At 61.8% G+C, this 12,193-nt stretch overlaps 1 protein-coding gene across 3 annotated transcripts in view; it reads left to right on the top strand.

Moving 5' to 3' along the window:
* The first annotated feature begins 332 nt into the window (after positions 1-332).
* Positions 333-12,193, top strand: part of LHX6 (LIM homeobox 6) — a 17,739-nt gene continuing 5,878 nt past the window's right edge. Inside the window, exons 1-8 of one of the 3 annotated variants that reach the window (XM_030287036.4) lie at positions 333-484; positions 1,007-1,147; positions 1,443-1,625; positions 1,702-1,823; positions 7,423-7,643; positions 9,757-9,857; positions 9,952-10,047; positions 11,702-11,876. In XM_030287036.4, the coding sequence (XP_030142896.1) occupies positions 410-484; positions 1,007-1,147; positions 1,443-1,625; positions 1,702-1,823; positions 7,423-7,643; positions 9,757-9,857; positions 9,952-10,047; positions 11,702-11,876 (1,114 nt within the window). In that variant the 5' untranslated portion in view covers positions 333-409. Of the gene's footprint in view, positions 560-1,006; positions 1,148-1,442; positions 1,626-1,701; positions 1,824-7,422; positions 7,644-9,756; positions 9,858-9,951; positions 10,048-11,701; positions 11,877-12,193 lie in introns of all 3 variants that reach the window. The other 2 variants (XM_030287037.4, XM_072936490.1) reach the window with 2 other exon arrangements.

Genomic DNA, 12,193 nt, shown 5'->3' with positions numbered 1-12,193 from the left:
CGCCGCGGCGGTGGGCGCGATCCCCGCTGCCGCGACCGGAGGGGGGCTGCGGGGCCGGGCCGGGCCGTGCGCCCCGTCGGGGCGGGCAGCGGCGGGGGAGGACCGGGACGAGCCGGACCGGGACGAGCCGGACCGGGCTGCCCCCTCCCCTCCCCGCCGCGCCCGCGGGCGGTGCCGCCGCCGCCGCCGCTGCCGCCGCCGCAGGTAGCGGGGCCCGGCGGGGCGGGCGGCCCCCGGGGCGCGGCGGGGGGGCGCCGTTTCCTGCCCGGCCCGCGGCCGCCCCCGGCGGGGGAGCGGGGCCGGCGCGGTTCCCCGCCCGGCTCCCCGCCCTTCCTGCCGCGGCCGCGGGACGCGCCGCCCGCGGGCACGGAGCGCGGCGGCGGCGGGCGGAGCGGGGCGCGCCCGCCCCATGCACCGGAGCCATGGGGGCGGGCAGCCCCGGGGCCCTGGCCGCCGCGCCCCGGCCGGCGCCCAGGCGGGCAAGGTGAGCGCTGCCGCCGCCGGTGCCGTCGGGGCCGGGAGCGGGGCTGGAGCGGGGCCGGGCTCCCCGCGGCGGCCGGTACCGGGGCTGGGGCCGGGCCGGGGCCGGGGCCGCTCGCTGCCTTCCGCGCCGGAGGGGTGGATTTTTCCATCCCGGCGTTTTCTGGGGCGTTTTGTGCTCGGCGGAGGGAGAGGGGGAAGAATTTCGATTTTTAATTACTACCATTAAAAAAATCAAATTTGCAATTCTTTGGGTGGCCTGATGGATTCCCTGATTGACAGCCGGAATTGACACTCTGGTACCTCTTATCTCGGGCATTTACGGCAATTTCTAATTGCAGGTAGTTTGGGGGGTTTTTCAGCGCCTTGGCTCGCATGGGAACCGAGCGATTACTTCAAGAGGCCCGGGTTAAGTGCAGGCAGGGGGAGAATTCAATCCACATTCAAATTGCTTCATTAAAGAGACGCAGCTTTTGTTGCAAAGGATTTAAATGGCCACTAGAAAGTTCTTATTTATTGTTTTGAGGCGGTTTATATAGAGTGCCCCGCGCTCGCCCGGCGCATGGAGCCGCAGCCTCCCTCTCCCGCTCTCTCCATCAAGGTGATGCCGCCGGAGCCGCTGCCCAAGGGGAGCGCCCGCTGCCTGGACCCGCACTCCCGCGCCATGGTAAGCGGGGCCGGGGGCTGCGGGTTCCAGCCGGGACCCGCCGGGCCGGGAATGCGGGGCCGCGCTGGGCCGGGGGTGCCGGGAGCTGTGGGGACCTCCGGGATCCGCTGGGCCGGGGGCTGTGCGGACGCGCGGGACCGGGATAACGGGGTCCCGCCAGGGATGTCAGGGGTTTGTGCGTACCCGCCGGGCCGGGGATGCCGAGAACCGCGGGGACCCGGCGGGACGCTGCGCTCCGGTGCTGCGGGGAACGGCGGGGCCCCGGCTGACGGCCCCGCGGCGGCTCTGCCCGCAGTCGCAGCCCGACGGGGAGCCTCTGCCTGGAGCCCTGGAGAAGGAGGACGCCCGCTCAGCGCCCAGCACCCCTTCCACGCCGTCCGTCTGCTCCCCGCCATCCTCCTCCTCCTCCACGCCGTCGGCCGGCAAAAACGTCTGCTCCAGCTGCGGGTTGGAAATCCTCGACCGGTACCTGCTGAAGGTGAGCGGGGCGGAGGGCGGTGGGGGCGGCGGGGGGCGGCGGGTGGCCCCGGGTCTCAGCCCCTTCTCTGCCGCAGGTGAACAACCTCATCTGGCACGTCCGGTGCCTGGAGTGCTCCGTGTGCCGCACCTCGCTGCGCCAGCAGCACAGCTGCTACATCAAGAACAAGGAGATCTTCTGCAAGATGGACTACTTCAGGTAGGGACCGGGCCGGGGCCGCTCGGGGGGCTCGGCCCTCGCCGGCTGCCGCGGGGTCGGGGCCGCTCGGGCGCTGCCGTGGGGAAGGTTTGGAAAACCCGCCGGGCTCTCTGCAGCAGCCGGGTGGGAGACGACCCTCGGAAAACGAGGAGAAAGGAAGGAAGGGATTTTGGGGTGCAACTGCACAACCGCCCGGAGGGATTCCTGCCCTCTGACCGGGCTGTGCGGGCCGCCCCGAGCCCTGCTCCCCTGCCCGGCTCCGGGGTGCGGCGTGGGGGGATGGCCCCGCGGCGGGGAAACGGGGCTCGAACGGCCTCGTCGCGGCTCCTGCCGGAGAGTAAATAGGTGCTGCCAGCCTGCGGTGCCCGGCGGCTTTCGGGGAGCCCCTGTCAGCGCTGTGGGCCGCTGTGGCCGGAGCGTCCGCGGCGGGAGCGCGTTACGGAACGGGAACGAACGACGGGCGGCAGCTGCGGCCGGCCGGGGCTCGGCGGCGGTCCCGGGGCTCGGTCCGGACCCGCACACGCGGGACAGCCTGTCCCGCAGAGAGAATGTTCTGGCTTCGAAAGGCTTTCTGTTCTAAACCTTAAACCACTAATTTTCCCCTAATTTGACTCGAACGAGGGGACCGAGGATTTTGAGCTCGTCGCCGGGGTTTAACTAAACATTGGAACCCCCACTCTGACTTTCCCCATCCTACCAGGATGAGGGAATGCTGTTTGACCCGGGAGGAAGGGGAATGGCGGGCAGGAAATGGGAATGACCCCGGCGGGGCGCGGGGGGCTCGGAGCATCCTCCGGCCGCCGCAGAGCTCGGGGTTGCCCCGACGACAGCGCGCAGGGGAGTTCGGGGGGCACCTCAGAGATTCCTCCGGTGTTTTTTATCAAAGGGTCTGCGATTGCCCGATTTTCTGCAGCCCAGCCCCTGCCGCGCCGGGCTCGGTGCGGTGCCGCCGGGAGTGCGGGGTTCGCGGAGCCGGGTGCGGGGCTCGGAGAATCGGGTCAGTCCCGAGGCTGCGGTGCTCTGCGTCCTGACCCGTGATGGATTTTTGTTGCTGTTGTTACTATTATTATTGTTTTTCTTGTTATTATTTTCAAACCGTAATTTTCGGTGATTTCAGCGAAATTTTTCCCACTCAACACAGAAAGGCACAAGGGGGTCCCGGGGCCGCGGTGCTGTTTTGGAGCACTTGGAGCGTTTTCATTCATTTATCACCGTTCTGGTGTCGTTGATATTTAGTTTCCTTTTGATTTGTTTTTAAGAGCGTACCTTTCCATAGGCGGTTTTAAAGTAGCGCCAGGATCTCGAAATGACCTTTCAGCAAATATGGCAAATAACAATGGTAAAATAATTCTGTTTCGCGACCCCCCGTCCAAGAAGCTCCGACTCCCCTCCCCGGTGAGAGCAGCCAGGCTCTGCCCGCCGGCACCGGCGGGGCCAAGGGAAATAAAACGAAAATCGCGGAAGCCGCCGCAGGACGCTCCCGGTTCCTGCGGCACTCGTTCGGGGGGCGCGGGGGCTTCCAGCCCGCGCTCCGCACTTGTCTTTTGCAAAGAAAGGTGGGGGTTTGGAGAGATTTTTTTGGTTGGTTTTTTTCTTTCTTTCTTTTTTTTTTTTTTAATGAATCTCTGAGCGACAGCAGCGGCGGCGCTCGGAGCCCGGCGGGTGCGGGGCTGCCTCGCTGCCCCCGACCCCGCGGGGATCGCTGCGGTCCCGGCCGAGCCCCGGGCCTGTCCCGGTGCGGTGCTCGGGGGTCGCTCCCGCCGCCGCCGCCCGCGGCAGAGCCCGTGGGGCTGAGCCACCGCCGTCGGTGCCGGTGTGTGACCGGGAGCCGCTCAGCGGGGCTGCGATCCCTCCCGCTACCCCTGACAAAGTCGCCTCGTTGCCGCTCTCTCGGCCACCTCCTGCACCCACCAGCCCTGGGAGCATCCCGCTGGAATCTTGTTGGCTCCAGCCAGTGGAACCTGGTGCGTGGCACGGGCTATACCTGATGCTCGGGATGGATTTTGAAAATTGTATTTATTATTTGAGGCAGATTAAATGTGTGGGGTTTCTTTTAAAGCAAAGAAGAAAGCCCATCTTAACCTGTATGGTCCTTGGAGCCAAGGCAGACGAAGGGGCAGTGAGATGCTGTGCATGGGTCACACGGATGCTCTGCTGCTGCAAAGCTGATTCCCCTGACACCAGGGCTGTCGGGGGATGCTGAGGATGAAGGCTGTCAGGCACGGGGCTGTCATGTCACAGCCTCACTGCCCACAGGGAGTGTGGTTAGGCCTGCTCTGTCCAGGTGTCCCTTCTCTGTCCCCATGAGGGGCTGTGTAGGTGCTGGCTCTGCTGTGACTCCATGGCCTCGTGCATTTTTGAGCAAATGCTGCTGTTTCCTGTGTCTTGTCAAATAATTACATTTGGCATCTAAGGCTCCAGCGCTCCAAGGAGAACCAAATTAAAATTGGAGCTCATGGAGCAGAACACCGTGTTCCCAGCCATGCAAGGCTGCTCACAGCCAAGCTCCCGTGGCTCCGGTCACCCTGAGGCCCAGCACGATCCTGGTGTGATTCCTGCTGTGCCCTCGGTGGGCAGCCTGCAGGTATGCGACCCTGGGGTCACTGGCCTGGCCGTGGCTGAGGTGGCCTTCCTTCATCCCAGGGGTTACATCCCTCCGGGATGATGCTCCGGCTCGGGCATCGCAGCGGCGCAGCGTGCAGATCCTCTGCTCTGAGCCTGGCAGCTGAGAGCTGCACTGACTATGAGGGCTGTGCTAGAGGCTTCCTACAGAGTGCACCCAGGAGGGGACAGGAATGTTTGGAGCTGTGCATGGCCCGGGCTTGGGTGCCCCTTGCCCTTTCCCCACTGGCAGGGATGGACAGGAGGGCTGAGGGAGCTGTGGCACCTGGATACAAGCGGCGTGGAAGAGACAGGATGCACCAGGGCGTCCTCCCGCCTCTGCTCTTCCTGCACCCCAGATGATGTGGCCGCCCCTGGGGGAGGTGGGATGAGTCTTCCTGGGATGACTCTCTGGGATGAGTCTTTCCTGGTAACGTTGTTGTCGGTTTCTGTCTCCTGGAGTTAACTTTGGGGAGAGCATCTGCTCACCTGACCACAAACCATGCATGCGGGGCGTGAGCCCATGGCTCGGGTAGTGTTTGGTGATGCTGTAGCTGGTGCCACAGTTCTGGGCTTGGACAAATCCTCTGGCTCTGTGTCTCTTGCTACATGCCCTGTCCCCATTGCCATTCTGTCCCTGCCAGGCCGGTGGCAGGAGTCCTGTGGATCTCCTCTCCTGGGGCTCCACTGCCCCGAGCAGACGGGGCTCTTAGGGCTCTCACTGCCCTGCGAGCTCGGTCAGCTCAGTCCTGTGCTGCGTTTGAGCTGTTATTTGCAGTGCTGATGGTCGGGGCAGATTTCTCGCAGGCGTTTCTGTCCCCGTTCCGCTGTCCCTGGCAGCGGTGGCCCCTGCAGTGACAGTCTCTGTGGGGTGGCAGTGGGTGCTGGTGCCTGGCCCCAGCGCTGTCTCTGCTCTGCAGCGGTGCCGCAGACGGGAGCTGGCCGAGAGCCGCAGGCACAGCGTCAGCGGTGCTGTCACAGGCTGTGCAGCCCCGTGCCTGCATTGCTGCCGAGCCCCAGCCTCTCTGCAGCTTCTGCTCGTGGCGTGGCCCTGCAGGGACAGTGGCATCATCAGCCTCTGCCTGTGCCTCTGCCACGGCCACGCGAGCCCCCGCGCCTTTCAGCAAACCCTGTCCAAATCCCTGGGCACTGCTGCCAGCCTGCTCCTCAGGAGATGCCTGGGTGTCTCCTCAGACCCCAGCCATGTGTGATGGGGATGTGTGACCTTTTCTGTGTGGTGCCTCAGTTTCCCCGTGCTGTGCTCCCCGCCTGGGCTGGGATTGGAGCGGGAGCGCGGCGATCACCACGTGCCATTAGCTCCGTACGCCTGCCCCTCGCTTGATACCCTTCAGCAAGTACGACTGTTTACATAGCACATTGTTCAAAGTAATTCAATTTACAGGAATGATCTTTATTTCTAAATAAAAAATTAATACAGTTCTTTTGTTTGTGCGTTTATATAAACGAGCTGGCACAAAGTCAGTTTACAATGTTCCCATCTGAAGTAAATTAGTGAAGTCTCTTAGCTAAGTCTCTGTATAATTTCAGCACAGAAATGTCCTTTTTTTTTTCTTCTTTTTTGGTCAGCTATGGTCAGGCTGAAAAATTTAGACCCTTCTTTTCGTCCCAAATAGTTTTTCTATTAGTAATCCCAGCACAGGACAGTATTTCCACATCTTGCTGGGCTCACGGTGGGCAGCAGTTCCTCAGTGTGGGGTTGGGCATGGGCAGCACACTGGCCTTGATGGCCTGGCTTGGGCCCTGTCTCTGCCTGTCCGCAGAGCTTGGGGCTGCTCTGGCCACTGAACCGAAGGGTTTGTGCTGTGGGGTCTCTCCTGTCTCTTGCCGTGGTCGTTTCTTTTGGAGTTTTGTGCCTGCCCTGAGAGGTGCTGGAGCTGCTGGGGCAGGGCTGCCAGTGGCTCTGCTTCCCACCGTGCTGAGGGGCTGGCAGGAGCCCTCGGGAGCTTGAGGTGACAGTGGCAGTGCTGGGGCTGTGTGGGGAAGTGCATTGACTCTGCTGGAGCCAGTACCACCTCTGGGGTGGCAGAGGAGATGCTCCCTTCTCTACTGATGCTCTTGCTGCTGTTCATTGCATTTATTATTTTAAGCAGCAGTAATACTGAAATGCAGATATCAAACCAAGGCCATGATTGGCACCTCGTGTCAGACACTGATCTGGGGGTTCAGGGCCATGGGGGCCGCATCTGCTGCTCCCTGTGAATCACTTGCCCTTGACCATCAGCATCCTGACAGGAATGGGGGTTTTCACAGAGTCACCTGGTGAGGGGCTCCTGGCTGTCTTGTTGCCTCGTGACTGTGCTGAGCACTTACTCCAGCACAGTCATCATCCTCTCGCAGTGAGGAGACCTCCTCCACGGGGGAAAAAGCAGATGTGTGTGCCTGTACGTGTGAGGAGAACACACATGGTTTGATTTATGGCAGCGGGAGAGAACCAGCTCTGACACAGTTTCCATCCGAGTGTCACACTGGCTGTTATCAAAATAAAAAACCCACGGGCTTGGAAGCTGATTCACGGCGCTGCGTCACCTCGGCCCCTCGGCCGCGTCTGGCGCCGTAGGGCTGCAGTGAGTTCCACCCCACTGCTGCCCACACTGCTGCCACTGCCACGGCACAGGCACCGCTGGGGCGGCCCCGCTGCATCTCTGCATGCAGGGGTGTTGTGGGAGTTGGGGTGGTTGGGGTGAGCAACGGGGTCGGCAGCAGCACCTGCACATGGTATGGTGCTGCCTGCCCTCCCCTGCCTGCCTTCCCCTCCCTGTCCTCCCCTGCCCTCCCCTGCCTGTCTTGCCCTCCCCTCCCTGCCCTCCCCTGCCTACCCTCCCCTGCCTACCCTCCCCTCCCTGCCCTCCCCTCCCTGCCCTCCCCTGCCTGTCCTCCCCTGCCTGCCCTCCCCTCCCTTCCCTCCCTGCCCTCCCCTCCCTGCCCTCCCCTCCCTGTCCTCCCCTGCCTGCCCTCACCTGCCTCTTCTCCTCCGCAGCCGGTTCGGTACCAAGTGTGCCCGCTGTGGCAGGCAGATCTACGCCAGCGACTGGGTGCGGCGGGCGCGGGGCAATGCCTACCACCTGGCCTGCTTCGCCTGCTTCTCCTGCAAGCGGCAGCTCTCCACCGGCGAGGAGTTCGGCCTGGTGGAGGAGAAGGTGCTGTGCCGGATCCACTACGACACCATGATAGAGAACCTCAAGCGAGCGGCAGAGAACGGTACGGAGCGCAGCGGGCACGGCCTCACCCCGGGAACCGGGCAGGGCATCGCTGTGCCCCGCTGACCCTTAGCACAGCGTGTTGGGGTTGGTTCTATCATCACCAAAAAGGGGTGATGGGTGGCCCTGGGGGGCTTGAGCACAAGGTGCTGGGCTGGCAGAGGGCTCACGGGGTGGCCGATGTGCTGGCAGCACCTGTGGTTCCTGGCAGGCCTGTGTGCCGTGGCACTGCCAGGGACACGTGCCTGCTCGTGCGCAGCCTGGAGTGCGGAGCGTGAGGGAGCCACTGGGATTTGAGGCTGTGAGTCATAAATGTAGAAGGTGGGATTGGCGATTGGACAAAGCTTTCCCATCATTTTCCACCCGCCCTGCCCATCTGGGGTCGTGCCCCTCCCAGCTGGACAGCGCTGCGCCACGGCCGCCAGCCTCCGGTGACACCGGGGCCACTGCAGCTCCTGTCCCTTCCCCATCCTCCTGCATGGCAGTGCCCAGAGAGATGCTCAGAGGAACAAATCTGTGGGGTTAGTCCAGAGGGGTGCTCAGGGAGGCTGGGCAGTGCCAGGGCCTGTCCTGTGGTGGAAAGTACTTCAGCACATGGTGGGCACGGGGAGTGACACGCCATGTCCAGGCCCATGCAGCATGTGGAAACCATTAACAACCTGACAGGAAAATAATATGGTTCAGTTTACTGTGTTTGAGAAAGAGGATGAAAACAGAGTGCCCAGTTGGGCTGGGAGGGTCCCGGCTCGGGATGTGGCTTGTGACGTGTTGGTCCATATGGTCAGCTGCTGCGGGGGCGTGAGGGAGGTGATGGGGAGCAAGGATGGAGGGGGAGAAGCCACATGTCCTGGGGGAGCAGAATGGTGTGAGGACAACAGGGTCTGGCACCGGGCAGTCCTGCAGAGCTGTTGCCCCAGCTGAGGGCTGGGATGGTGGGTTTGCTGCTGCTGCTGCTGAGAACAACCTGCTGCTGTGGGCTGAGCACCAGTGCTGGGCAGTGCTGGGGCACCTGGTGAGTGTCAGGTGTCACTACCTGTGTCCAAGGGGTTTTGAGAAGGGAGTGGGATCACTTTGGAGAGCTGTAGTTGCTGTGGAGTTGCAGGGCCACACTCCCTCCTCCAGTAATTACCCAGCAATTTCTTCTGCACATGAGGTTTTACATACAAGAAAAATAAACAGATGTTGCTGAAGTCAGAGTCCCATTCATCATCTGAAAAGAACAAGTCAAACTATATGAGAAAGTCCTTCAACTCAAGCCAAGACAATCACAGCCTGGTCCAGCTTGTGGAGCGATGGCCGGGCTGTGCAGGCGCATCCTGGGAGCGGGGCGAGCGCCAGCCCCCCTCGCTGCCCTCCCCCACCCACCCTCGCTGCCCTTCCCTCAGCGGTGCCCGGAGCAGAGCACGGCTGGGCTCCCCCTGGCACTGTCCTGGGCAGGGGGAGCTCAGTGTCCCCTGGAGCGTCCCCCTCAGCGGGGCTGCTGCTCATGCATGGCCACCCCAAGGCCGCGGGGATGGTGCTGCTCCTGCTGCTGCTCTGGGACCTGGGAGGAAGAGGAGGTCAGGGTGCTGGGACAATTTGGGGCTGGGGAAGGGAGCAAAGAGCCCATTGAAATGCTCTGAGTAAATGAAAGGACTGATGGAGGCAACGCCCACGAGGGAAAACGGGGTCACAGAGGGCAGCGAGGGGCAGGAGTGATGGATGTTGGTGAGCTTGGCAGCCACAGGGTCCCTTCCAAGCCACTCCCTGGGGAATGTGGCCAAGTGGTGACCAGGAGTCAGGGCCAGAGGGACATCAGTGCTTGCCCTCACACACCACCTTGACCCTCTTCCTGCTGCTGTCTCCCCTAATTCCCTGCGGCTTCCAGCACTTGCTGCATTTTTCTTAATTCCGCAGCAATCTCTTGGAGAACGGCTGCTTCTCCTTCCCTGCGTGTGGAGGAGCTCAGCAGCCCAGGGCAGCTCCTGGCGGGCAGTGCTGGCTCCACTCCTTCTGCTCCCACTGCAGCAGGTCCCAGGCTGTGATGCCAGGGCTGGTGTCCCTCCCTTGAGGGGATGCCCTGGGTGTCCCACGCTGTGATGCCACCAGGGGCTCAGAGGATTTGTCTCCTGCAGGCAATGGGATCACGCTGGAGGGGGCTGTGCCCTCGGAGCAGGACAGCCAGCCGAAGCCAGCCAAGAGAGCCCGCACCTCCTTCACCGCCGAGCAGCTGCAGGTAGGGCAGCGGGGCCGGGGGGCTGCGGGGCCGGGGGGCTGCGGGGGCCGGGACTGCCCAGCCCATGCTGAGCCCCCCTCTGCCCTCTGCACAGGTCATGCAGGCACAGTTTGCTCAGGACAACAACCCCGACGCACAAACGCTTCAGAAGCTGGCGGACATGACGGGGCTGAGCCGGAGAGTCATTCAGGTGAGGGTGGGGATGGGCAGGGCAGGGGTGGCACCTGGAGGGTGGCACCAGGCAGGGCAGGGGTGGCACCTGGAGGCTGGCACCAGGCAGGGCAGGAGGTGGCACCTGAAGGCTGGCACCAGCAGGGCAGGGGTGGCAGCTGAAGGCTGGCACCAGGCAGGGCTCACACTCGGAGCCCCGCTGCTCCTCAGCCCCGGAGCTGCAGTTTCGTGCTGCCTCCCCGCCTGCCGCCTCCTCTGCTCCTGCGGGATGCCAGCGCCGCTCCTTCTCTGTCTCGCTCGTGGGTTTTCTATTTGTTTTTCCCTCGTATGACGCAATGAATCGAAACCCCAACAGCCCCAGCCACCCGCAGTAAATCACTGGGTGGGAAGCTGCCCCTAGCACCAGGTCCTGGAGCTGTGCTCTGTCCCAGCGCTGGCAGGAGTGTGGCAGCTCCCCCGGCAGCCGTCCCTGCCCCGAGCAGGCAGACTCGGGGAGCATTGGCATGGAGGAGTTTAAAGAAAACTGAGTTTTGCAGCTCCAGGGTACCCTGCGGCAGGGAAGTGCCCACCCTGATCAGGGAGGGGAGGGTGGGTGGTGCCGCAGGGACTGAGAAATGTCCCCTCTGCAACTCCCAGCTCACAGACAGCCCAGCTCTGCCTCTTGGTGACGTTTGTACTCATCGCTTTAACCTTCTGCTCACATACTTTCTGCATACAATAAAAACACGAGTGATTAAAATAAATTTGGAGCTTTCATCCGAGATTGTTTTGCCAATGACACGTTTAAATTTTATGTGTGAAAATCCAGCTTGAGCCTCCGTTATTGAGATTCTCCATTTAGCTAGAGATCAAGAAGGCTGCACACCAGGTGATTTTTTTATGTGGATATTTTTTAAAAGTGCTTTGAACAGGAAACAATTTGTCAAATGCTTAGACTGTTTCCTTCTCTATGGTCCAGTGTACTCTACCTTGGAGAGCTGATCTTCACTCAGTCTTGGAGAAGCTTTTTACTCACAGCCATCTTTCAGAAACTGAAGCATAAGAAACAGATCAGCTCTTTACATAAGAAATCCCTTCCATACATGTTTTAACTCTAAGATGGAATTCCCAAACTACTCCTTTAATTAGAGGCAGTGAGATATCATCAAAGATCTCATACCTGCTGCTCACATACATGGCTGTATCCCACCACAGTACCCTCCTTGCTCAGCTTTAATGTTCTGCTGATGGGGTTTTTGAATATGATAAACCGCAAGTGATTAAAACAATATTGTTTTCATCATTCCTAAAGTCACAACTTATCCTAGTTTAAGATTCTACTCATTTTTGTCTCCTCTTGTTTCTCTCTTTGCCAATGCTCAAGTGTCCCAACTGATCTCAGCTATGCTCCCCTCTGATCTCAGCTGGGTGAGCTAGGATTGCAGATTAAAATTTACATAAGACCTTGAAAGGAGCTCCCACCATTTGCAGGGAAAAAGCTTTGTGTATGCAGCTTCACTCTTGCTCTGGTGAGTGTAAAACAAACCTGTGGAAGCTGGTGAGGTGCAGATTTTCTCTATTTCATTCCTATCATAAAAACTTCCAAGAAACACCCATCCAAGGACCCTGGTGAAGGACCACACTTGAACCCAATTGTCTCTCAGCTGTCACAGCGTTCGCTGCTTTCTTTTCAGGTTTGGTTTCAAAACTGCAGAGCCCGCCATAAAAAACACACCCCGCAGCACACGGTGCCGCCCTCGGGAGCGCCCCCGTCCCGCATCCCCTCCTCGCTGCCCGATGACATCCACTACTCGCCCTTCAGCAGCCCCGAGCGGGCCCGGATGGTGACACTGCACGGATACATCGAAAGTAAGAGGGGCAGGGCCGGGGCAGGGCCGGGGCAGGGCCGGGGCAGGGCCGGGGCAGGGCCGGGGCAGGGCCGGGACAGGGCCGGGACAGGCGCTGGGCAGGGCCCGGGGCAGGGCCGGGGCCGGGCCGGGGCAGGGCCGGGGCAGGGCCGGGGCAGGGCCGGGGCAGGAGCAGGGCAGGGCAGGGCAGGGCCGGGGCAGGGCCGGGGCAGGGCCGGGGCAGGAGCAGGGCAGGGCGGGGCAGGGCCCGGGGCAGGGCCGGGGCAGGGCCGGGCAGGAGCAGGGCCGGGGCAGGGCCGGGGCAGTGCCCGGGAGAGG

Source organism: Taeniopygia guttata, chromosome 17 (genome assembly GCF_048771995.1).
Source record: "Taeniopygia guttata chromosome 17, bTaeGut7.mat, whole genome shotgun sequence".
Taxonomy (NCBI): Eukaryota; Metazoa; Chordata; class Aves; order Passeriformes; family Estrildidae; genus Taeniopygia; species Taeniopygia guttata.
This window is presented reverse-complemented; position numbering and strand designations above follow the sequence as displayed.